Here is a 23505-nt window from a genome sequence, read left to right on the forward strand (position 1 = left end):
GAGACTAGAGATGACAAGGAAAGGAGATTATGAGAGAAGAGGAGACAATGAGAGGAGATGAAAAGACAAGGAGAGAAAATAAGCCAAGGCGATGAGAGATAAGGAAAGAACAATGAAAGGAGAGGAAACAAAGCCCTCTCCTCACCTTTAACGCTCGATTCCGAAACTTTTCCCCGACAGGCGAGAAGCAGAGGACGACGTGGAGGTTGCTCCGCACTCGGGACAGGAAGAAGTCGTACAGGTTCTCGGAGGTCGGAGGTCGGCGGGGGTGCTGCCGCTTCATCACGGGAATCAGATCCTGAGAGATGTCGTCCAGCTCATCACGAGCAAACAGGTTAGAGACTTCACCGCTTGCCAGCACATTGTTCATGTATTCTGGAGAGGAGGGGGGAGGGTAGAAGAGACAGTGACAAATTAAATTGTACAGGACACCTGAATTTCCCTATGGCGATTAATAATGGTTTATCTTATCTTACCAAGGAAGGCCTCATCTTTTATGTCATTGTCAGTGAAGAGGAAAGTGACTCCTCTTCCTCGCTGACCAGCGATACGATACAAGGTCTTCAGATCCTCCAGCAGGTTACTGCTGCTGTACGACCTTGCAGCATGTACACATATAAATGTCATTTTTTTGTTTCTATCTTAAAAGATAAAATGACCGAAAGAATACTTAGTTCATAAGTATTTTCAACTATGAGATGATTAGACCATTATGGGGTCTATTCAATTCAAACATGATCTATAATGGGATTTTAAAAATATTAACAAATTTATTTACGTATGTGCTGCATGATAAAGAAACGTACTCTTGGTGGATGAACATTTTAAAGACCCATAAATAAACCTGTGCGTGTGTGTGTGTTGCTTCAGACCTGGTCAGTGTGATCTGAAAAGTTTGGTATCCTGCAATGAACGACGCCAGCCTGGTTAGGCTCTGCTTCCCTGACCCCCCCACCCCCACCAGCAGGGCGTTCCCCTGTGGCGTCCGCAGGACCCTCGAGATCCGCATCAGGTGGGTCATCGCGTCCTGCAGACAAAGAGGGGTGGGTTACCATGAAAAAAACACAGTAAGGGCAAAAGTGTATTTATATATATCTATATCTATATAGATATATATATGGTGGATATATATATGTATATATATAGGCTTCGCGTCGGGCCGAACCACGCCCCTTAGCTGTAATATAATGAGCATATACCACGGCCTGTCGTTGCTTTTATAAAACGGTTTCCAAGTGTGGCAATAAGAAAGAAAAAGGCACACTCTAATTTAAATAGTTTTTATTAGTAAATAATGATGTTCAAAATAAAATAGTCCCTCCGTTGCCTTCTGCACAAAACATAGTGCGAGGTGGTTGCTATGCAACAACACTAACAGCAAGCGAACATATTAGACAAAGAGCCTTGATCCATTATGTGGTTGTTTATTGAGATTAATGTGTATGTTGCTGTTTATTGTGCATCCACTGAAAACCTGTCCAGCATCAGTAGCATGGCTTACGTGGTCACTTGTATAGGTTGAGGTTGTTCTAGGCTGTTGCTTGGCGTGGCGAGAATATTGCTCCACTTTCTCCGGTCCCCGAGATTCGGCTTCCAGTAGCTCTGGAGAGAGCTTTCGCACCTGTGGCAACTAACGGTCATAATTTCTCTGCTTTGTTTCAAGACCCACATCAGAAAGCTTTTGAATGGTGGTACTTTTCCAGTTGGTCTACCTGCTCTTCACGTAGCTCTGCATGTCGTAGTTTAGGTGCTTTTTTTCTGGAGATCGGCACTGTACTATAATACTATAGTAAGACCCCCCCGGAGGTCGAAGTTAATCTTAAATGTTTCCATGTTATGCTTTGTAAATTTGTTTCGTAACGGAAGAAATGTAAATATATTTATAAAACGGACAAGTCAAATCAAGCAATCTGATTGGTTCTTAGCCGTGATATACTGAGCGTATACCACGGGTAGAATTGTAAATTACTTTTCACAACAAGTCAGTATCCCTCCGCGTCTGAGAAAAACAGTATACCGTTGGGTTGAAAAGCAAAATACTGGAACAAGAGAGCAGCGGAGAAGTAACGGGGCAGAAAGCCTCCTTTTTACGCAGCGGTCCAGACATAGACATCAAAGGGCAAAACATATTCAGTGTGCAGTTCCTTTGGCATTAGGGCAGGGATATCTAGATACTTTCCAAAGTTTGACATAATGAATTGTGCTACTTTTAAAGCAAGCAACGATGTTTTCAAATCTGTAATCAAAGAGGTCCGCAAAAACACTATCGACCAATCAGATTGATTGATTTGACTTGTCAGTTTTATAAATATATTTAAATTTATTCCGTTATGAAACAAACTTACAAAGCATAAGATGGAAACATTTAAGATGAACTTCGACCTCCGGGGGGGTATTACTATGGAGGATTGGATTTAGCAGTGCCTATCTCCAGAAAAAAAAGCATCTAAAGGACGGCATGCAGAAGAGCAGGTAGACCAACTGGAAAAGTACCACGATTCAAAAGCTTTCTGATGCAGGTCTTGAAACAAAGCAGAGAAATTATGACCGTTAGTGGCCACAGGTGCTAAAGCTCTCTCCAGAGTTACTGGAAGCCCAATCTCGGGGACCGGAGAAAGTGGAGCAAGCCAAGCAACAGCCTAGAACAACCTCAACCTATACAAGTGACCACTAGGGATGCACCGAATATTCGGCCGCCGAAAATTATCGGCCGAAAATGGTTAAAAAGGCCCTTTCGGCTTTCGGCCGAAAGGGTTCTAGCACCGAAAAAATATCACAGAATGTCAGAGAACAGGGTTACGTTGGTAAGCTGACGTGTTGTTGTGATGACGTAATCAAGACGCGGCGACAAGCACGGCGCGCGACCATGCTCGCGGCTGGCTCACAGTCAACATGTCTGCCGCTAGAGATATTTAAAAATATCAGAGAAAGAGGCGCGGATTGCGATTTGTAAAACGTGTTCAGCTGAAATTTCTCGAGGGGGTGTAACTGCAGACTTTCACCACTTCGGGATTACTCCACCACTTGAAATCAAAACACCCGGACAAATATGCGGAGTAAGATCAAATCACAAGCACTGACAGCGGGAGACTGTTCAGCGCTGCCTCTCATGTGCTTGATGAGAAGAGGAACAGACTTTCTGGCTGATAAAGCAGAGAAGCTACTGTTCATTAAAAAGAACCTCCCACTTTTCCTTAATAAGTAGACAAGGCTGGCTTATCATAAGCTTATCTAGTCCCACATGTCTACTCTATACCCACTTTCCTGAACAATTTTCATTGTGAGTTATAATTCACCATCTCAGGTTATCATTAGGGGGAAATGACAGCAGCACAGTGTTCAATATATTGTACTTTCGGTATCGAAATGATACAATGTTGTTTACATTGCTCATGAGGACAGACCACCTTATTTGCAGATTCTTGAAATTGTAATTTAATTTGTAATTGATTGTGGATATTGTATCCAGTTTGCTTACTTTGCTTATGAGGACAGACAGCCTTATTTACAGATTCTTGAAATTCAATTGTAATTTCATTTGTAAATAGTTACATTCATGTGGATTTATCCAGTTTGCACATTTGTATGCATGCACTTATAGGTGCATTTGTTGTTGTTGAAGGCCTGGCTGTTACAGTCTTTATTTACACTATTTTGTAGTAGGCCTACTGGCCTATATGTTTATGTAGTTTTAAAGCACCTTGGCTTTGTTCTGAATGCACTTTGTTGTAGTTATCCTACAGAGAAAAGAAAATGCACTTGACTTGGAATTAATGTACCCATAATAGTGATTATTATTTAAGTTAAGTTTTGCCATAATCATTTATTTTTCCATAATCAGGCAGCTGAACAACATTGGTAAAAAATGTATACATTATATATATATATATATATATATATATTTCTATTAATCATTTTCGGCCTTTCGGCATTTGGTTTTCGGCCAACTGTTTCCTATTTTCGGTATCGGTTTCGGCCAAGAATTTCCCATTCGGTGCACCCCTAGTGACCACGTAAGCCATGCTACTGTACTGATGCTGGACAGTTTTTCAGTGGGTGCACAACAAACGGCAACACACATTAATGTAAATAAACAGCCAAATAATGGATCAACGCTCTCTGTCTAATATGTTCGCCAGCTGTTAGTGTCGTTGCATAGCAACCACGTAGCACTATGTTTTGTGCAGAAGGCAACGGAGGGACTATTTTATTTTGAAAATCATTATTTACTAATACAAACTATTTAAATTAGAGTGTGTATTTTTCTTTCATATTGCCACACTTGGTAACCGTTTTATAAAAGCAATAGCTCACTTCAGGCCGTGATATATGCTCATTATATCACAGCTAAGGGGGTTGTCGACCCTCCGCTTCGCGTCGGGCCGAACCACGCCACTTAGCTGTGATATAATGAGGATATACCACGGCCTGTCGTGAGCTATTGCTTAATTATAAAACTGACAAGTCAAATCAAGCAATTTGATTGGTCGATAGTGTTTTTGCGGACCTCTTTGATTTAAGCAATCATACACGAGAGGCCATTCTTGAACGTCATTATTGGTACGACAGTACTGCGGCGCCGTGGTCCGTACGCCTGTACTGGAGTACCAATAATGACGTTCAAAAACGGCCTCAAGTGTATGATTGCGATTTTATTACACAAACTATCATTGTAATCAACAATATCGTAAAATAATTTCATAATGTGGGCTAATTTGCTCCCAAACCTACGCTTTCTACTTGAGTTAATCTCCGTCAGAAAGTAGTTCCTAGAAAGTAGTTCCCATGGTAACGATAGCCGATCAAACACCCCTGCTTCCCCGTTTACAGTTATTGATATAATTATAGTAAATAATATATTATTAACCAATTTATTGAAAACAATTTATTGAAAACAATTCTTGAATTAGGCTATTTAAATATCTGAGTAATCACTGTGGGAACAAATCAAATCAGGCTGTCCATGGTGCTGAAACATTTTGGGTTCAGAATTAAGGTGGATGTTCATGCTACCATTAAAAGTGCAATTCTTGAAACAGTCCACCATTTTCTCCTGGGTTGTTAAGAACGCTTTGAGACAGTTGACAGCCCAGGTAGTTGACGCCAATGTACTCTTTTCGTTGCGACTTTTTTCCAACGCACTCAACTCGTCAGTTGAAACAGCCGCAAATCTTTCGTTGGTTTTGTGGTCTGTGTCCATGTCCAACCATTCATCAATACTGAGGCCTCCCAACAAATCAAAATTAACTTTAAAATCTGACATTTTGTAGCTACCGATTTCCAACGAGAGACAATGTATAACAGTGTAAAGGCTGTGTGTCGCTATGGAAACCACACGATGTAGGCTCATGGAAGTAGTTTCGGTAGGCTAGTGGCGTGTCTAGGCCACTGGATACTTTGTGATTAGGCACGTTCTATTTGATCGTTTTTTGATCGTGGAATCAAACACGCCTATTGACCAATCAGAGAGCTTGCTCAAATCTATGTGTTATAGAATACAGATTTGAAAACATCGTTGCTTGCTTTAAAAGTAACACATTTAATTATGTCAAACCTTGGAAAGTATCTAGATATCCCTGCCCTAATGCCAAAGGAACTGCACACTGAATATGTTTTGCCGTTTGATGTCTATGTCTGGACCGCTGCGTAAAAAAGAGGGTTTCTGCCCCGTTACTTCTCCGCTGCTTTCTTGTTCCAGTATGAAAAGCAAACTGCAGGCAGTTTGCTTTTCGAAGGGAGCAACGGAGGCAAAGCGACGCTTTTCAGCCCAACGGTATACTGTTTTTCTCAGACGCGGAGGGATACTGACTTGTTGTGAAAAGTAATTTACAATTCTACCCGTGGTATACGCTCAGTATATCATGGCTAAGAACCAATCAGATTGCTTGATTTGACTTGTCCGTTTTATAAATAGATATATATATTATGAAACCAGAGAAAAGTTTTCCTTACAGCTGCATGTTTCTTTAGTAAGTCATTCAGGTGTTTGTATGTAATGCACTTTTGAACTACTGGGACACTTTAATGTTCAAAAAGCTCTTTATCTTTCCTCATACTGCCTGTGCTGCAGCACCTCTTTTCACCCTCTGTCTGAAACCAGAGCCCAGTCTGCTCTGATTGGTTAGCTGGCCGGCCTGGCCGACTCTTACGTATCGTCCACACGGTTCCGTCGCGTTGAAGCTTGCCGGTGGGCGTGTCTGGCGCGCGACCAACAACCAATCACATTAATCTCCTGCCCCGGACACACAAGCACGCGGTTTGATTGGCAAGCGCTTGTACTGGCATATGATTTGATGGCTGGCGCTTCCTTCGACGCTTGAAAAGTTGAACTTTTCTCAACTTTCGAAGCGAGCAACGGAGGCAAAGCGACGGAACCACAATGCAGTTTGCCAAAGCTTTACGTCACCCCATTCAAAGTGAATGGGAAGCACGCGTTGAAGCATGCAACGGAACCGTGTGGACGTACCGTTAGCCCACCACGTACAATGTGTTGGAGCGCTAGCCAATAGAAGCGCAAGTTTTAAATAGTGATGTCATTATGTTACGGAAGTAAACAAAGGAGTCCAATGGAGGCGTTTCATGGGGGGGTTTTGTGCCTCATTTACATGGACAAAAACCTATACAACACACTACAGGAAACGGAGAACCCCCAAAAAGCATAATAAGGCCTCTTTTGTATGAATGTACCTAAACATAAGCAAGTAATTGTGTTAATATCACATTAATAAACGTGATAAACAACACATATTTAAAATTTACTTTGAAATGGCACCATACTAGTTACAAGTGGGGTCTGTTCTTTTCCTTATAATTCAGACACTTATAAAATGACACTGAATGTAACATGGAAGTTTATTTTGAAAATCAAGTATGCAGGTTACTGATGTAGATGCATTTCCAGAGAAAGTGGACGTTTTTTGTTGTTGTGAATATTAGTAACATAAAAGTCAAGTGTTTTTTATTATCATTTATAAATAGAAAAATAAAGGTTAAAATAAGTTGCTGTTTGGATGAACCTGCATCATGTCCACCTCATGAAGGTGATATATAGAAATAGTGATTACCATGAAGAAGACCAGGTCCATGGCTCCGCCCCTCACCGTCTCGTTGTACTGCAGCTGGAAAACAGACAGCCGCTCTGCCAGGACGTCCAGTGATGGGATTGGCTCATACACCTGTCATTATATATAGAAAAATAAAACATTATGCTAAGCTACATAAATAATGATTGCCAACATTTGGCAAGGCTCACAAGAAACCCATTTCAGTCGCAGAAAATATGATAGCTTTTGCTTCTTGATTAGCCAGAGGACTTGCGCTGTGAATTTAAGATGGTTTTAATCATTTCTTGTTGAATATAATGTGCTGTTCAACAAGGAGCTTTGCTCGGAAATGTAATGCTCCATAGCAACCATTTTTACATACAGTACGCATAAAGCAGAAGAGTCACATCTAATTCTGTACTAGTTTTGTACTACTGTGCCCATATTATATGTAGTTTACTTATATGTATATTTTTTTACTTTTTGTTATGGTTTCCATTAAATCATACTTTTTTAGTTTTCTGTATTTATTTAGTCATTTGAATTATTTAATTGAATTGTGTATATCTTACAATCTTTGTCACATTGAATGTTCTTATATGTGCATGTAAGTTATTTGAAATATCAATATAAATATATTGTGTGTATTCAAGTCTATTGCATTGATGTATTGTATTTCATATGGCTGTAATCTGCCCGGATGGAGGACCTTTGGAGCCTCCAGCTCTCCGTCCTCAGGGTCGTCTCCCGTCGCCTCCGGAGCTTCGCGCAGGAAGTCTACGAAGAAGCTGTCCCACTGAGCATGCTCAATCACAGCTTTCCCATGATCCTCTAATGTGATCTGAAAAGTAGGAAGGGGTTAGACAACAAATAACAGCTGTCAAATAATCAATCAAACTTTGCTTAGTGCAGATGACAGACAAGTGTGAACCTAAAGAAACGGAGATATCCTTAAATTGAACAATTTAGCAATTTGAGACCAATGGGACTATACAAATATAAAAAATGAAACTAAGTATATCTTAATGCTTTGATAACAGTATTAGTAGTTAAAAAGCGTTATATAAAAAACAAGTTACTTTCTTCTGTTCACTTCCAGGATATTTTGACCATTTTGCACATAATTGTAAAATACTTACGTTATTAATTGTTGTATTTTATTATTTGATTTTGATGTTCATGCATTACAGCATCATTTATTTCACTACACCTTTATTGTTGCTTTTTTGTTCATCAATTTGACCATCTAAAATAAGAACATAAATGATGTCTAAAAGGAAGAAGAAAAGGATTTATCAGTAGTATAAAAACAATTTATAAACAGGCACACCTTCTCCATGATGCCGTTGAAGGTCTTTCTGTCGGAGTCGTCGATGAAGCGATCGGCGATCACTCGACAACATTCGTGATGGAAGAGAGCGGAGAGCAGCTCAGAGCTCTGACACACCTCCGACCTCACCGTCAGGATGCCCTGAACACACCACACACCAATAACTCAGCCCTAACTAAATACAACTATTGGAAGGAGGAATATTTGTGTTTAATGGTCAATCGGCAAATGCAGCACTTCAATACACATAGAATTGCAGATTTACAACTGACAACAAATAATACTTTATGAGACAAATTACAAAGATTAATTCAAAAATAGACATGTAAATGTACAGATCATGGCACAGTTATAAGTGACTCAAAATGGCTATAACGACATTATGATAAGGAGACAATAAATAAATAAAAGAGAAAATGATAAGAGTTTTTACTGTCAGATGTATGTAAGTAAAAATAGAAATGAAAATGTTCCCTTGTTTTCTACCTGCCAGATTCTGCTGAGGTCCCTCAGGTTGAAGATGTAGTGAAATTTAGCAGGAGACGGCAACATCTGAGGAAACACAGAGTAGCTTTCATAATGTGTTCACATTTGGTTAATATTTGCTGCATGTGACAGCCGGACAAACATTCAAACTAACAAAAACTCAATCAATCCCAAACACAGGGACCAAAGTTATCGTTGGAAATGGACTGAGGGTCAAATTGCTGAAAAATAATTGCTGAGAAAATCTGGGAACAGGTGCTTCAGGCCTTCAGAATACAATAATTATCATTGTGCAAAATTATAATTCTGCACAAGGGCTTTTTTGACAATATATTACATTATTCATTTGTCAAAACCCTTGAATATTAAAATGTGAAAATACTACGACATCCTGTATGCTGCACTTAATGCTCTTATAATAAACGACATATTAGATTGTGTTTATGTCAAATGTACAAAACATGCTGGTTGTCAGCCAGTACGTTATTAAAGAAGTTTGTTATAGTATTATCACTTTTAAACTGACACTTATTTATTGATGCATGTGTGGATTTGGTATGTATTAAAATGAAATACGAAAAAAAACTCTTGCTTTTATTAACAGATTACTTTTTAATTATTATATATCAAATAAATATATAATATAAATGTTTCCCAAAAAGGTTTCAAAGAGAATCAAATAATAATTATATATTTGATAAATTCAGAAAGAAGAATGTGTTTTTGAATTTCACAAAGAAAAACAAGTATTTAAGATAACGTATTTTACCTTGGCCTTCACTGCCTGCCACACCCGTCTGGTGGTGGGCACGAGGGCGGAGGCGAGGGTGCAGACCCCGGGGGGGAAGCCCCTCTCTGGGCAGAAGTGTCCCCGAGCCACGGTGCCAAAGATCTTATCGATGGAGGAGTTAGAGGGTAGCGTGCAGTTGAAGATGGAGAAGTGTCTCTTCAGACGCTCGGGGATGTCGTTACGACCCCCGCCCGGATGGATCATGGCGGCCACCAGCTGGGGAAGGTTATTCAAATGTTTACTTAGTCCAGGTCTAAAAGTGTTTACAACCACGATAAAACACACTAAGCTAGCGTTTCTTAAACATTTGAAAGAAGGAGGAAGAAATAATTGGTCGATTTTCATATATTAATATAACTTAGACAGAGTTGTTGAAGAGAATAAATTGGCGTCTCCCATCAGTTTTTTGAGAGTGGTGAACCTTTTATTTTTGAGGATAAACAACACAGATAATTATTTATTGAAGCAGAACATTTTGTTAGATAAAGGAGAGGATAAAAACAATCCTACACAGCACACACTGGAATATCATTCTACAAACATTTTTTTTAAACAAAAAAACATATGTCAAACCTCATCTTTATCTGACACTGTGTTCAAATACCGTCTTCGATGACAAAATGTTTGACTGATGAAAATGTTTTTGTTGCATCTTGGATGACATTATTTGTGTGTGTGCTTTCACCACCTAACAATTATAGATAATTCATTTTAAAATCAAACTGAGGATGAAACATCAACATTTCTAATCATATTAAAAAAAAAGAAATTCTGCATTTCCACTAAAGTAGTTTTTCTATGCCTATTAGTAGTTGTTTTACCTGAACGTCCACCACAGTGATGAACTCTCCGGGGCGATCCAGATTGTAGAAGCCTCCCTGCTCCATCAGCTGACGCACAATCTCATTGGTTATCTGAGGAGAACGAAGAAGGGGTTGAACACAGCTCTATGATGTGATTGGCTACTATTGTGTCAGGTGGAGGTGTATCAGAAGCTTATCTTAAAGAAAAAGCTGCCATTTTTCTTTTTTAAAATATTTTGGAATCAATTTTGAAGGAAATTACATTAATTATGTAACTTTTCATCTAGCACGCAAATATCAATAGTAGTATAAATAATAGGAAAATAGTTCAAACAAATACAATTATATTGAATCTCACGTCATTTTCTGTAAAACTCTTTAAAAAAATGTTTGACATTATAACTTGTTTGAAGTGCAACACTGAAATGTATGTTCAGGAACTACAGATAAAAAAAAGTCACATTTACATGAATGGTTATTTATCTACACTGTTAAATTAACTAAAAAGGATAATAATGAAATAAAAGAGAGCCAGGAGCCGACCTGGTCTCCCCATTCGTTAATGAGGGGCATGTTGATGTCGTCGATGGAGACGGTCATCCTGCGCCCCCCCAGCGGCCCGTAGGTGGCGCCCATGCGTTTGTCGATGTAGCTCTCGATGGTCCTCTGGAACATGGCGGGCAGCGTGGCTGAAGAAAAGTTCAGGGTCTTACTGAGGTGCTGCTCCGGGTCCAGTTTACTGGTGTAGCCCTGCAGGGGGCGCCACAGAGAGGGACAAGTAGCATCAGCATTTTCTACTTAAACTTGAGTAACATTTTAACTCATGACTTTTATGGAATAATTTAAGACTAGAACATTTCTACTTTTACTTAAGTAAAAGATCTGAGCACTTCTTCCTCCTCAACAATGCGTCACATCCTCGGTGTCTCACTTTAATCATGACGGTCTTGGCGGTGCCCTGCTCTCCGATCAGCAGCACAGCCTTCCTCTGCTTCACGATGGTCTGCAGCAGGAAGTCCGTCCTCACGTTGTCCACATTTGGGACCAGGATGGACGAGTAGTCTGGAACGTGATCTTTGGGGTAGACATACTCCGGGACCTGCATCAGGTCAATAATAAATACAGAAGGTGCATCATTTTGATTTAGAAAAACATTTATTATCAGATAAATTATAAAATTACTTATTGTTCGCATTTATGGAATTTTCTTGAAAAAGCTGCCAAAATACTTAAGCGTTAAAACTTTCAACCAACAGGTCAGTCCTGATCATAATTATACTCAGAATACTTTATTTGTTCACAGGGATACAAAATAAAATAAAATCGTATTTAATAAAATAAAAAAAGAGGATATATAAATAGAGAAATATAAGCAATATAAAACAATATGTACAAATTGTATTTAAATTCACATTCTGAATATAATTTTGTATTATTTTAATATGGAGCAACTGTTAAAAAATCAAGCTTCCACCAGGGACATATAAATTATTCTTTAGTCTATAGGGGAACTTTGAAATTAGAGTGTCTCAGTCCTGCTTCCATGTGCTCAGTGTCAGTCTGAAGGAGACGTGTGTAATGAATACCAGCGTCAGTGTCCACAGACCTTGTTGGACCAGTGCTCCCACTCTCCCCGCTCGCTGACGGTGAACTCAAAGATGGTCTGCTCGTCCTGAGGGAGCGGCAGGTCCAGAGACGAGCTGTGGTGCTGTGAACACAAACAGGAAGTGAGGGACATCCAAAGGAAAAGCCACATTATGCAACAAATATTTTTAACCTAACACCTACAAAGAAAGTGTTATGGCAGAATCCTTAGTACAGCGTATTTCTGGCATATTCATTCAGGTCACATGGTAAGCTATCATGTGTGTTATTGAGTTGAGTCACATAGAGTTAGAGAGGCCCATGAGTCTCTTTGCTAATTATCCATGGTCTCTGAATTATCAATAGATGTATTCATTTTCAAATGAGCTGATGCCGAGGTCGTAGCAACTGCAAGAGACTACTCAGAGATAATACATTTAAGTCTTTGTTGGTTGATTACTCCTAAAGACGTCATGAGATAATGACTTTTCAACATATACAAGTATAGCTTTCAGAGAGAACAACATGTGACGTTTGTGTGGTTGGCTTGGCTGCATGATCAAGTTTGTGTGTGTTCATTACAGAGGCTATATACTGTATGCTGTGTGATTGTTGCAACTGGTGGGGGGCATTTCAATGATTGGCTGCTGTGGCAGGTGATGTTGTACTCCAATATTATTATTGTTGTTGCGCAACTGAATAATAATTCATCTCAACCATGTCTGTGTTTTATTGATCTCTCTCTGTGTTAACATTTAAGGTTGGTGAGCCATAGATTGCACTAACAAAAGTATTTAGATTAATACTTAAATTAAAGAAGCAAAAGCACACTATTCAAAATAATGCATACCAAGAGGTGGTATGACAGAACTAAGTTCATTTACTCAATTACTTTAAATAAGTGCAACCAAGCAATCTTCATGGAAATCTTTGGAGGTATCTCAACTTAAAAATGACAAACATTAACAATATCCACCTACAACACGTCAAGGTGCATCAACACACGTGCACACACCTTTAGGAAGGCCTCCATTTTGGCTCTGTCCTCCAGCTCCAGCACCGCTCCCAGAGACCACATGACTGCAAACACAAACAGTCGACCAAGGTCACCATGGCAACCCTGTTTCTCATCGACTGCAGGGAGCAAACCCTGAAAGCAAAAATATAAAAAATACTTCACAAAAAATCACTCCGACCCGAGTTATGTTCTCAGATAGTTACTTTCTGTCGTTCAACTCCACATCTCTGTGCTTAATAATGATTTGTGATTCCTTCCTGTGTTTTACCTGCAGCAGGTCGATCGTCTGCCTGATGTACATGCTCTCCAACACCTGCATCTTGGGAGACACAGCCGTGGAGACAAAGTCCAACAAGTCCTGTAGAAAGAGCAGAAAAAGTAATGTAAATTATACAGTTTATTTAATTCTAGTATCTTACTATTCTTCAACGCAATAAATAATATTACAGTGGTAGAAGACATTTCTTAAAGTAAAAGTCTTGAATTGAAAATGAACAGTGTGATAAAATAATATACTGATTATTTTTCTATCCTTAGCAATTCAATATAATGCCGTTTTAATGTTTTAGTTTGTTAAAGCACATTTTGTTACCCTTCAGTACTGTGTAGATTGTGTGTGGAATAGTAATATAGTACTGCATCAAATCACATAAACATACAATGCGCTTTTATATGAACAAAGAAACTATCAGTGTGAAATTAATGTATTGGAGTAAAAAGTAAAACAAATTCCCTTTAATCTGGTGTTAATTAAGTATAACATTGAAATACTACTGGAAGTCAAGTACAAGTAGTTATATATAATACTTGAACTTGGACTTTAGAAGAACACAATACTGATTATAAGTATTTCAAAATACACATGTAAATAACAACAACAAAAGTAATGAACTATTGTTCTGCAGTAAGTTTTAAGTCCCTGCAGGTTTATTTGCACAGAAGCAAAACCCCTCCCTAAGCTCAAACTGCAGACCTCCTCCAGGTCCTCACCTGGTAGCAGGAGGTGAAGCAGAGCCTCAGGGGGTCCGCCTGCTGCTGGGGGAGGGTCTGCAGCCAGGCTCGCATCACGGGGCTCCAGCCCAGCACCGAGGAGCTCATGAACACCATCCCGTTTCTGGACACTGTGGCCGGGGAGGCATTGTCGATGTTGTGAGGCTCAAAGATGATCTGCAGGAAAGATGCACATTTCACTTTAGATCTGCTCTGAGATTCAGGTATATTTAACACGGATTCAAAGTTTTACGTCTCAGCAGGATTTGGAAAAAACTTGCATTTATCACCTGTTACCTCGACTATTAGTAGTTATCTAGTTTCTAACTACAAGAGAGGGTAACATCACTCCATTTTCTGATGTTCACACTGGCTTCCTTTCTGTCAAATAATTGACTTGAAAATACTACCATTGGTTTATAAAGCACTAAACGGGTTAACCAGGGCTGCCAACATTTGATTTGAGTTCAGCTTGGAGTGAGATTTTTTTTTTGGTGAAACGTTCATGTGTACAGTGTTACAATTGTATTGAACATGTACAAACTAGGGTTCCCCATTAATGTAGGGGGCGCTACAGTGGAATACGCACATACACAGTGTAACCGCGAGTCTTACAATGACGGCTCGATAATCAGCTCACAGCATATAAAATGGCATATAGGTGTAAGCAGAGGTAAAGTGCTATTTTATAAGTGGGGGGGGGGTGGTCCTCACCTCCTCTAGGGGGGTCCGGGGGCATGCTCCCCCGGGAAAGCAAAAGGAATTTATGGATACATCTCTCAACACCCATATGAAACAGAACTGTACACAGATTTTCTTTTTCTTTATGGGTATTTTACAAATCACTCACCTTTTAAACTGCATTCTGGTTTTACTGTCATAGTATTTCATAACTGTTTTTCATTTATTCTCATAAATGGTGACCAAAACGTTTGAGACCCACTGAGATAACTAGAGTCTAAAGTGAACAGACTATCTAAACAGAGAGTCCCTTATCTCACTGAGCTGTAGTTATCTCTCTCAGTCTGACAGGACAGAGCTCTCCCTCTCATTGTTTTAGAAACAGCTTTTAATATCCGTTAAGCTAACCAGATGGTAACAACAACAATGTAAATAGTGAGTTTGGTAGAAATATACTGTATAATAGTAAAGTTATTTAAGATGATGCCATATTTATTGAAGATTTTACATTATAAATATAAATATATAAATATTCAAAAGCATATTCTTCAAAACTCTCTGCTGTAGTATGACCACCAGGAGACTATTGGTGTGTGTAGTGAGTTTGGTAGCAATAAGCTGTATAATAGTGATTGAATATTATTGTATTCTCTTTTTTCGGAGTTGCACTTTGCAGACGTTCCCTGAGCAGAGCACTCGTTTCTTCTCCGGCTGCGGATAGAGACCAATGTAATGTGCCCAGCTCGGAGGACGGCGCGTATTGGCTTTTTTTGATCAAAATGTGACTGTAGTTCGTTGTCAACCTTACCACGGTACTTAGGAGACGTCATTTGTGTCTGAATAACGTTTTGTTTATTGATCCGTGAAATCAGAATCTCCCAATATCGTTCCAACTTTACTGAACTAAGCTAGAAGACCGTCTCATTTCGTAGACCGCTCGGTTTGCTGTTCCTTCACTTTATTTTTATATTTATCTACATTTATTTTGGATGAAAACTTAGCGTGAGGAAAGGCAAGTGTGGCGTGAGTGCGTGAGATATGGGTTAATTGCGTGACTCTCACGCTCAATGCGTGAGTGTTGGCAGCCCTGGGTTAACACCAACATATATTTCTGTTTGCAGTCTCTGCTTCTGAATGAACCTGTTTGAATGGGTGAATGCTGACTCGTATTGGTACTGTAAATGTGCATCGAGAGGTTACAAAGATTGGAAAAGCACTATACAAATTAAGTCCATTTACCATGTATATATATATACACTGTCATTTACGCTAAATACTTTTATTTGTTTTCTATTTAACCCTCTTATTGTCTTCTTTCTACCCCCCTTACTTTGGTGTTCGCGGACCAGTCCTGTTTTAACTGCTATTACATTAACACAAAAACCATTAATCATCACCACATTTCATTTAACACCCTTTCAAACTGTACATACTGTATCAGACTACTGGTATACATGAAAAACTGCAGTAAATATACATAGAATAGACACTGAACGTGTCTGTGTGTGTGTGTGTGTGTGTGTGTGTGTGTGTGTGTGTGTGTGTGTGTGTGTGTGTGTGTGTGTGTGTGTGTGTGTGTGTGTGTGTGTGTGTGTGTGTGTGTGTGTGTTTTATCTGATCCGGATGGTTACTAATTCCTTTTCTTTATGGCGGTCATTTTTGATGGTCAAATCATCCAAAGTTCAATGAAAGTGGTGATCAGCAATTTGATATGTTGAAATGTCTACTGTGAAGGATATCATAAAGCCTTAATGCAATCGAATGTAAAACAATTGGTGAAATTAGTAAATCGGTCAGATTTGACCCGAACACAACAGGAGGGTTAATCACATAGCAATGCATCCAGTATACACTGCAATGTAACTTTTATTCTTGTATTTTATAACTTTATTATAGATTTTTTTCCTGATTTCTATTATCTTGGCTTTTGTATGGATGTTTTTCAATGTGTTTCAGGATCTAATGTTTTGGTTAATGTGCTTTGTAAGGCACCTTGCAGCAGGGAGCCATAGGGATCCGGTCTCCATTCGCCAGCGTCAACGTTTTGTTGTCGTCCAGAACGGAGTTCAGGTTCTCGATCCAGATGGCGTCCACCGGACCGTCCAGCACGATCCAGACATATTCACCCTGACACACACACATCATCATTTTTATATCAATACCCAGTGTTCAATTTCTTGAAGTAAAAACGATGCACTGACGAGTAACGCACCTACCTGATTAACTTAAAATCAGGATCAAAAAGATTGTGTTATACTGTATATAATAGAGCTATTTGGGAGACCAATGTGTTCATATAGGTTTTCTTATTAAACTATTCCTCTTACTGTGATTTAAACTAAAAAAGTCTGAAAACGCTATTACACTTTAACTTGATGACAAAGAAAGATAGAAACATCCCCGTGCTCAGAGTGAATAGTGAAGTTCTGTTAACCGTTCCTTCATGAATCCGTGCTGTGATATCCCGCCCACCTTCTTGGCCTTCAGGGTCTTCCTCCACAGGGTGGAGAAGATGCCGTCGGTCCAGTCGTTGGTGGTGACGTCCAGCATGCCGAACATCTGCGCGGCCGTGATGGCTTTAGGGTTCATCCTGACCTCTCGGTGGGGGGAGCCGCACTCGCTCATGGCCCTCATCAGAGTGTGGATGCAGGACGTCTTCCCCGCCCCGCTGGGACCCAACGCCATCATCCCTGCAGGGATACGACAGTTACAGGTCAAAACAGACGCATGGTGCGCATCTCAGTAGGTTTTTTCTCACTGTTATTACATTTTATTTAGGTCGGCAAAATAACACAAGGATTTATTATTTCTTCAACTGAATTTGTATAACTGGCTTCATTGACAGCGCTCACACCATGGTGTAGGGAAGGAAACTGTATAACTCTATTTAACTGGTGCTTTATTTTATAATTTACAAAGTCATTCCAAAATCTTAATCTGGCCCCATTTGTTTAATAAAATAGAGTCAAAGTTATTTGAGTAAATTAAGAATTGTGCATTACATGCGTTACATTTGAATTTATCTAGCAGAGAACTAAATAATACAAATTTATACACTTTAATATTTTAAGAGTTTTTGGTGGTATTTCTTTTTTTAATATTACATCATAAATGAATGTGAATGGTTTTTGAACAGTTGTTGGTGATGCACATCTTTTTTCACAGATCGGATTTACAGTATTTAACAAACAATACAATACAATTACAGTACATGCTGAATCATTCTAAATGTATGTACTTAAGAAGATGGATCCTCAAAGTCACAGCCAATAAATCATTCTCACATGTACTTCCAACATTGACTCAAAAATAAAGAAGTCTCTTCCCAGCTGTAGTAGTACACGTCCGCAAATACAGAGTAATGTATAGACATATGGTTCAATCTGTATGTCTAAAACAATGATGCAGGGCAGGCTAGATTGCCCTATGAAAAGCGTGGCCAAAGCAGTCGCTAAATACCAGAGGTGGGGACTCGAGTCACATGACTTGACTCGAGTCGCATATTTTTTGACTTGAGACTTGCTTGACTAACATTGATAAAAGACTTGACTTGGACTTGGTATTCATGACTTGAGACTTGACTTAAGCTTGAGACAGATGACTTGAAAGGACTTGACTGTTTAAAATTAAATGTTTGCGTTTGTTTTTGTATTGAGATATTACATTTAGTTTTTTCGAAACGTGATTGGGTGATTATAGCGCCATGCGAGCAAACCTGGCAAGCCACTAGACGGCAGGAGTGTCAGTTAACGTGGCAGCGGCTAGCGTTACTCCACAAATAGTCACGTTTGGATTCAAGGATTATGTTGTTGATGACGCTCAAAAGAAAAGAACAGCGGTATGCAGGGTCTGCAGCATAAAGATTAGTGACAGGACCACCACAACATCCAACTTCATTCGTCACTACAAAAAAAAACACAGAGAAAGGTAGGCTACGTGACTGTGTTGTGTTAGCTAGAAAGCTAACGTTAAGTTTAAGCTACGTTAGACTTGGTTTCAAATCGATTAAGCAAAGAGAAGACAAAACGGTAAATGAACACTAGAACCGCCAAGGGATTCATTTTGACTAACCCTGATACTGACGGGCTGTCGAGAGAGAGAGAGAGAGAGAGAGGAAAAGAGATGCCTCGTTTATTTCCCCTGTGTTATTATCAGAAGTTACTGTAAACTTTTGAATAATGTAGTTCATCTACTTTTAGTAGTTTGTTTACATGTTTTAATTATGTTGTTTTTGTTTGTAGAAGTGCATCATTCTTTGATTTATTGTCAAATGAATCTGAACTTTTTGATCTGTTATGATGATAAACTGAAGCAATTTCTAAATGAACCCAATTAAGTGAGTTCTAAATCGTCCTGCTTAGTTTATAAGGAAATTATGAAGAGGAACAAATTAAATGGTTTGAAAATGATATCTATGTAGGTGCTGACGCTGTTGGCGGTTCTAGTGTTAACAGAAATTTAAATTAAATATGTGTAATGGCAAATGCCATATATGATTTTCTTACCTGGAATTCTGCCTTTTTGAACAGACTTTTTGAGTCCTAGCTATTTTGTCTACAGTTCTGGGGTTAATATGAATCTAATATGATTGTCATCGGTCTAAATTAGGTTTCAAATGATTAACTGTGTATGTAATGAAGATCATAGTGTGGGTTGAACCCATTTTCATAACCACTGTCTTTTAACTGATTTAAATGCGGAAACTGGGCTTATTCATCAGAACTTCGTATGACTTGACTTGACTTGCTTGACCTGAGCAATGACTTGACTTTCTTTTTTTTTCTTTCTGATTTTGATATACTTTATTAATCCCTGTGGGGAAATTGTTTCTCTGCATTTGACCCATCCTAGTGTTAGGAGCAGTGGGCTGCCATTATGTAAGGCGCCCGGGGAGCAGTGTAGGGAACGGTGCCTTGCTCAGGGACACTTCGGTAGCACTTGGTCTTGCTGGGACTTGAACTGTTGACCTTCCAGTTGCCAAGCCAAGTCCCTATCGACTTCGCCACCAACGCCCTTCGCCACCACCGCACTTGACTTGCTTGACTCTCACCACAGTGACTTGGGACTTGCTTGATACTTGTAGGTCAAGACTTGAGACTTGCACATGTAGGACTTACTCCCACCTCTGCTAATTACCCATGAGACTCATTTAAGTGGGATTCTGAGGGCATATTCCTGCTCTCCAAAAGATGCAATTCAATAACTACCTTTAGCGCCACCTTAAGGACAATCTCTATTGCCTTACATTTGATACTTTTAGGGTTTAAATAGAAGTTATTTGATCAGGGAGTTGTTGGTTCTTCCTGTTATGATCTGTACCATGTCGGACTCTCTGCGTCTCGTAGAGCTGGACCAGTTTGAGGATCCATGGGGGGTGGGGGATCAGACCGGTCTCCTGAGCCTGATTCAATATGGACGACTCCAAGTCCGGATACCCAGCTTTATCTAGAACTACAGGCGGAGGAGACATTTAAAAAGACATATTTTAATACAAACTTTCCAGTGTCATGATATAATACATGTGGTGACTTCGACATAAATAAATGAGATGAGCTTTATGTTAAAACTTCTCAGTCTCATGTGTTTGCCTCAGAAAGTCTTCACCGACAGAGCGATGCTTTCGACAACATGATGTGTTAATGAGATAGAAGTGAGAGACAGAAACGTACCAATACTGGGAAACAGGTCATTGATCAGACTCATAAACAGAGGCTCATCCCCGTCCACCTGCAGAGACACACAGAGGAATCATGTTGCTGCTGGAAGAATAACTATTGTTCCTGCTTTGTGGAAATCTTCGAGCAACATTTAAACGTACTGGTGCTATAAGTGGCAATGGGGCTAGACAATGTTGGAGCTAGTGCAGGCTACCTTTAATGGAAAAGAGTCAGCCAAACTGCACAGGATATACTGACGCTTTGTGCCATCTCGTGGTTAATATTACCTTGAGATCGCAGACATATTTGCATATTTACCTGAAGGCTTATAGGGAGCCAAATTAAATAAAGATGGTGTCATTATTCTGCAGAATATGAAAAATATTGAAGTATGTTACTATTCTAACTCATTGAAGCCTGAAATGACTTTCAAAAGGCTCTCAAAGCAAAACAGCAATACAACTCACTGCTATTTTAGAGGGAAACATTGTAGCCTACTATTAAATTAACCTGACAGAAAAATGTTATTGGTTCAGATTCAGATTTAAAAAAATGTAATTGAGCATTTACACGCATAATCACTGAATCTCCCTAGCGATGTCCAGATACATTCTCTTTTTTGTACTTAATTGACTCTTGTCTGAATGCACAACAGAGTAGCGCTGGTCCTGTGTCATGTGTTGTCTTAGCAGAGCTAACACGTGTGCAGCATGCTAACGTGCTAACATTAATCATTTCTGGTTATTCAGTGTGTATGCATTTATTTATTGATTAGCAACTACTTTAATAAACCAAAATGTTTGTTAATGGGGCCCTCTACATTTCCTGTTGGTCCTGGGTTCAAACTGCCAAACAGGAAGTGAGAACCTCCAATAGGATTAATAGAAGAGAGAACTTGGACTGTACTATGTTGAGCAGAGTAGCAGGGGGGTTTCATGTTTCACATAAGGCTTTTATTAGACGGTAAACAAATATTGTTCATGTTTCTATATTAGAACAGTTAATAAGGTTTGGGTTTTTGTTGCAGTTTGGCGTCTTGTCTTTTTTCTGGATCGGAATCTGTTTTCTTGCAGCGCCTTAAAAAAAATGCTTTGCAAAACGGTGACAATGAGGATTCACCACAAGTACATGAGCAGAGGGAGAAGGATTGTGTGCAGTTAAAGGATGTAGGACTTATGTCATGGAAGCATTTGAGGTCAATTGGAATATGCAGGCTTGCATTTAAACTTTTTTCTTTTTCAGCATAAGGACAAGAGAATGAACGTTTACCCAGATATTGTTGGAGTTGAAGCTTGTCGGAGTTTTTCTACATTTTTTAAACATATATTTTTCCACAAACTCACCAAAACCAGCCTGAAAGTATGACGAAAACTACAAATAAAAACAGTTATCCTGGCATTGTAGCTATATAAATAATGATATATAATATATTGTCCCAAAGTAGTGATACCACACACCAGTTTGGAGAGGTTCATGTCTCTCAGGACTCTCATCACCACCGTCTTCTCTGGCTCTAACGGGTTGGATCTCTTCACAGCGCCCAGCGTCCTCAACACCGACAAAATGTTCCTCAGACCAAAGTCATAATGGACCTAGAGTAAACACAGAACTAATATCATCAAGCAAAATAAAGTTTTTTTTACCAAGCTGAATGAAAAACAAAAAATATATATGATTATCACTGAGAACATGGAAATTGTATTTAGAGATCAATGATGCTTTGTGCTCAAAAGTCAAAGTTGATATAGACATTTTAGATTTTGTTGTTCAGCATTTATTTTTGCTGCTGCTGTTCACATTCCCCCTGAAGCAAAAAATAAATAAAAATGGACTTCTTTGTGCAACCCTGTGTTGCATTAATACAGTTATGAAATCTAGCATTCAAATATCATAATGGCAGGTGAACGTTTAAGAATAGTTTCTGAATATGAAATGTCATGAAGTTGGCAGTATCTCCGCACCTGTTTGGAGAGCTGCTCCTCACACAGTTTGTACAGGGTGAAGAACTTCCTGCTGAGCACCTGGTTGTCACGGAAACCTGCGCTGGCCAGTTTGACCCTCATGATGATGGCACGGTCCGGGACCATCATGGCGACGGTGCGAAACTGGATCTTCAAGTTCTCAGGAAGCTCCTGTCGACCGGCGTACCCGGGGTTCTGCAGGGCAGAGAGGTTAGGTCCAAACTGCACTTTTCCACATTTGGATACTTTCTTTATTTTTTTATTTAACCAGGATAGGTCTCATAGAGATTAAACATCTCTTCAACAAGTGAGTCCTGGCCCAAGATAGGCAGCAGCACAGTTTCAGACAACTTAAAACAGTCACAATCAAAACCTAATCACAGTAATAACAAGATCAGCCGAAGCATGTTCAGACACAGCGGCCTGCTTCAAAGTATTTTAGAGTCACTTTGAGTCTGTTTAAAGAAAAGCTCTCTGAGTTTCTGCTAATTTTGCAGCTGGTTCCAAGCCACAGGAGCAGCGTAACTGATCGCCCTATGCCCGAGTTCAGTACGGACTGGGATAGTAAGAAGAAACAAGTTCTTGGAGCGAAGCCGATAATGTCCTGTGCATTTGCGGTTCATGTAGATCCTTAGATAAGGAGGAAGGGCACCAAGTAGCCTTATATGTGAGGATGTGCCAGTGTTCCAGTCTGACCATCCAAAACAAGCATATAGGTTGCAGTGGTGTGTCAACGTTTTGAGGTTGGTAATGAACCTCAGTGCACCGTGGCAGATGACATCCAGCGAGTGAATGCACTGAGACGATGCATTCATATAAACCACATCTCCATAGTCTAGCACAGACAGAAAGGGTGCAGACACCAGTCTCTTTTTGCCTCGATGGAAAAACAGGACTATACTTGAGTTAGTACACCTCCATGTAGAACAGTACTTTTCTTTCTCTTCGTCCTCCTCCTTCCTGTTGTACAGTCAAATGACTTTCTAATCTGTATTATCCTATTTCATTCAATAAATGTATGTATCATTGTTTTCTTCTGCATTTTATATTGCATTTTTCATGCAGTACTATATTTGTAGTAGCACAATTTTATTCTTGCAGAATTTTATTTGGTCTTGAACTATTTTATTATTTTATTATTGCAATATTTAGTTTTTGAACA

At 39.4% G+C, this 23505-nt stretch overlaps 1 protein-coding gene across 1 annotated transcript in view; it reads right to left on the bottom strand.

The window, feature by feature from the left end:
• The window catches only part of LOC307029598 (dynein axonemal heavy chain 5-like), a 74666-nt gene that overhangs the window by 17835 nt on the left and 33326 nt on the right, over positions 1–23505 (bottom strand). The window contains 21 exon segments of the mRNA XM_079665678.1: positions 146–375; positions 477–598; positions 873–1027; positions 7065–7175; positions 7753–7884; positions 8374–8514; positions 8860–8925; positions 9629–9865; positions 10471–10563; positions 10996–11202; positions 11384–11551; positions 12059–12160; positions 13052–13186; positions 13323–13412; positions 14045–14221; positions 16718–16852; positions 17198–17415; positions 20045–20176; positions 20395–20452; positions 21840–21974; positions 22344–22538. Coding sequence (XP_079521804.1) covers positions 146–375; positions 477–598; positions 873–1027; positions 7065–7175; positions 7753–7884; positions 8374–8514; positions 8860–8925; positions 9629–9865; positions 10471–10563; positions 10996–11202; positions 11384–11551; positions 12059–12160; positions 13052–13186; positions 13323–13412; positions 14045–14221; positions 16718–16852; positions 17198–17415; positions 20045–20176; positions 20395–20452; positions 21840–21974; positions 22344–22538 — 3039 coding nt within the window.

The sequence above is a fragment of the Notothenia rossii genome (genome assembly GCF_949606895.1).
Source record: "Notothenia rossii genome assembly, chromosome: 2".
Taxonomy (NCBI): Eukaryota; Metazoa; Chordata; class Actinopteri; order Perciformes; family Nototheniidae; genus Notothenia; species Notothenia rossii.